The sequence below is a fragment of the Gavialis gangeticus genome, unplaced genomic scaffold, assembly GCF_001723915.1.
Source record: "Gavialis gangeticus isolate Ggan-Ray unplaced genomic scaffold, GavGan_comp1, whole genome shotgun sequence".
In the NCBI taxonomy this organism is placed as follows: domain Eukaryota; kingdom Metazoa; phylum Chordata; order Crocodylia; family Gavialidae; genus Gavialis; species Gavialis gangeticus.
Genome location: NW_017729019.1, coordinates 11,085,924 through 11,087,909, shown reverse-complemented (window position 1 = coordinate 11,087,909; position 1,986 = coordinate 11,085,924). Strand labels below are relative to the sequence as shown.

The following is a 1,986-nucleotide window of genomic DNA, read 5'->3' as shown; positions in this document are numbered from 1 at the left end:
GATTTTCCAGGCTCGGGGGCATTCTCCCCATACGTGCTTTTTGACAGCTTATAATAGCTTTAAAGATGAAAGAGGGAAGTTGAGGAAGGCTTTCACTTTTAAATTAAAACCAGCATTTGGAAATCCAGGCGTGACTGTTTTGGTAACTGCAGAATATTTCTTCTCATTTCATTATGGGCATTCCCCTTTTGATTTACTTTAGCTCCACTCTCTGTTGCATTTAGATAATAGCATTTTTGCTTTTTGTTAGGCGCTGGCACACTGCTTGCGTATTTGGCTGTTGGTACGCAGAGCACGTAGCAAGCAGGGCTTAGAGTGGAAATTGTGAAGCCTTTCCCCCTTGGAGAGGCTTCAAATGCCTTTGCAGCTCCAGCTCCTAGCAAGAAGCCAACACTTAACCAGGTTGGGCAATATCTCACATTATTGCTGCCTGTATATTTCCTATGTGGGTATTTGTGTTTAAGAAGTAGTGGCAACACTGCCAAGACAGTGGCTTGTGAGGGAAAGCATGAAGTGCAGATAGGCTGCTGCCCTAAAGACGAAACAGGTGAAAAATTGTAGGGAATCATAAACGCCAGCCCATCCCAAAGGGCAGAGCTCTGGATTAACACTTGGGATTCAGGGATCTAGGTCTGGATTTGACAGGCCTGCTAGGTGACCTCCAGCCACTTTGCTTCGTAGCCCTGCACCTGCTGCTCAGGGTAGACGGTGAAGATCCTGGTGCAAAGCAGGCTGAGATCTCTTGATGAGGTGTGTGGCAAAACGATCAAGGATATGTGATAGCCGACTGGCACAAGCCCACCGAGGCAGGCTTTCCCCCAAGCATTTTGTTGTTCGCCTTGCAGCACCCACAGCATGTTAAAACCCAGACCGACCCCCACCAAACTGCCACCTGTTTCTGGAGATGTATCCATGCAGCGGGGCTCTGGCAGGCTGGCACAGGACCCACTTTTGCCAAATCCCAAAACCCTCTTTTTTTCCCCAACTTTTTAAGTTGGTCTAATAAAAGATATCAGATTCACCCAAAAAACCTTGAACACTCTTTGAAAGATCTGTATTACCCCAGATACAGGGATGTGACTGGTCACTGCATTCATGCCCTTGCTGGAGGGGAAAGGGGGGGAAGCCCTCTAACTAGAGATTTAAAAAAAGCCCAAGCAACAGAACAAAAATGAGAGGGATGGATGGGGAGTGGGGGAATCTCCTGCCTGCCAAGTCCTACTCCCTGCAGGAGGCAGCACCGGAGCACTCCTGCACAGACCAGAGCGCAACAGGTGCCGGCCAGCGGTTCTTTAAACAGACAGGACCAGAGTGGCTTTGTAGCATAGAAAATATTTATTTAAAATGCAAAAACTTGTGGAAAACGTTATCAGTATGAAAAATAGAGACCCCAGGCTGTGCATCCCACATTGGCTCATACCCCCACAAAAGGGGACATTGGCATTTGGGGGTTTCCCACCCCCCCCTTGTCACTGCTGCACAGCAGCAAATAAAACAGCAGTTGCCCCTCTCCAGTCCCTTGCCATAGTCCATCTCCAGGCTGGCGGGCGCTCTTAGGAGGCGTGCTGCCTGTTCACCAAGCTCCTGGGCTGGGCACCCAGCTCTTTGGTCTTCTCCACTCCGGAGTCACCCTGCGGCTGGGGGGCTGCCTGCTCTCGAGGGCTGCTCTCCTTCTCCTCCTCCTCCTCCTCCTCCTCCTCCAGCCGGTCTTGGGAGGCAAAGGGGCTGCAGACGGTCTCCACCAGGCCGATGAGCACCCCGAAGAAGGTCAGCACGCTGCCCAGCACGTACAGCCTCACCATCTTCCTGCCGGGCTTCTGGCTCAGCATCTCCCTGGCGAAGGGGATCAGCTCCTGCACGGTCTCCATGGCTGCCGCACCTGCACGGGGACAGCGCCGCAGGCTGAGTCGCGAGCTCTGCGCCACCTGCTCCCCCGGCCGCGCGCCGCCGCCGCTGCCTGCGCTCCCCGCCCGGCACCCGCCCCTT

General features: G+C 53.1%; 1 protein-coding gene across 1 annotated transcript; it reads right to left on the bottom strand.

Moving 5' to 3' along the window:
• Positions 1 to 1,312: 1,312 nt before the first annotated feature.
• Positions 1,313 to 1,943, bottom strand: G0S2 (G0/G1 switch 2). Its single transcript, XM_019514283.1, has one exon. It carries the CDS (start codon positions 1,866 to 1,868, stop codon positions 1,554 to 1,556), a length of 315 nt encoding a protein of 104 aa, XP_019369828.1. The 5' UTR covers positions 1,869 to 1,943; the 3' UTR covers positions 1,313 to 1,553.
• Between the last annotated feature and the right edge of the window lie 43 nt (positions 1,944 to 1,986).

What these genes read in the sequence shown, in the direction of transcription:
- G0S2 (XM_019514283.1), bottom strand. Translation starts at nt 1,868, where the DNA reads ATGGAGACCGTGCAGGAGCTGATCCCCTTCGCCAGGGAGATGCTGAGC.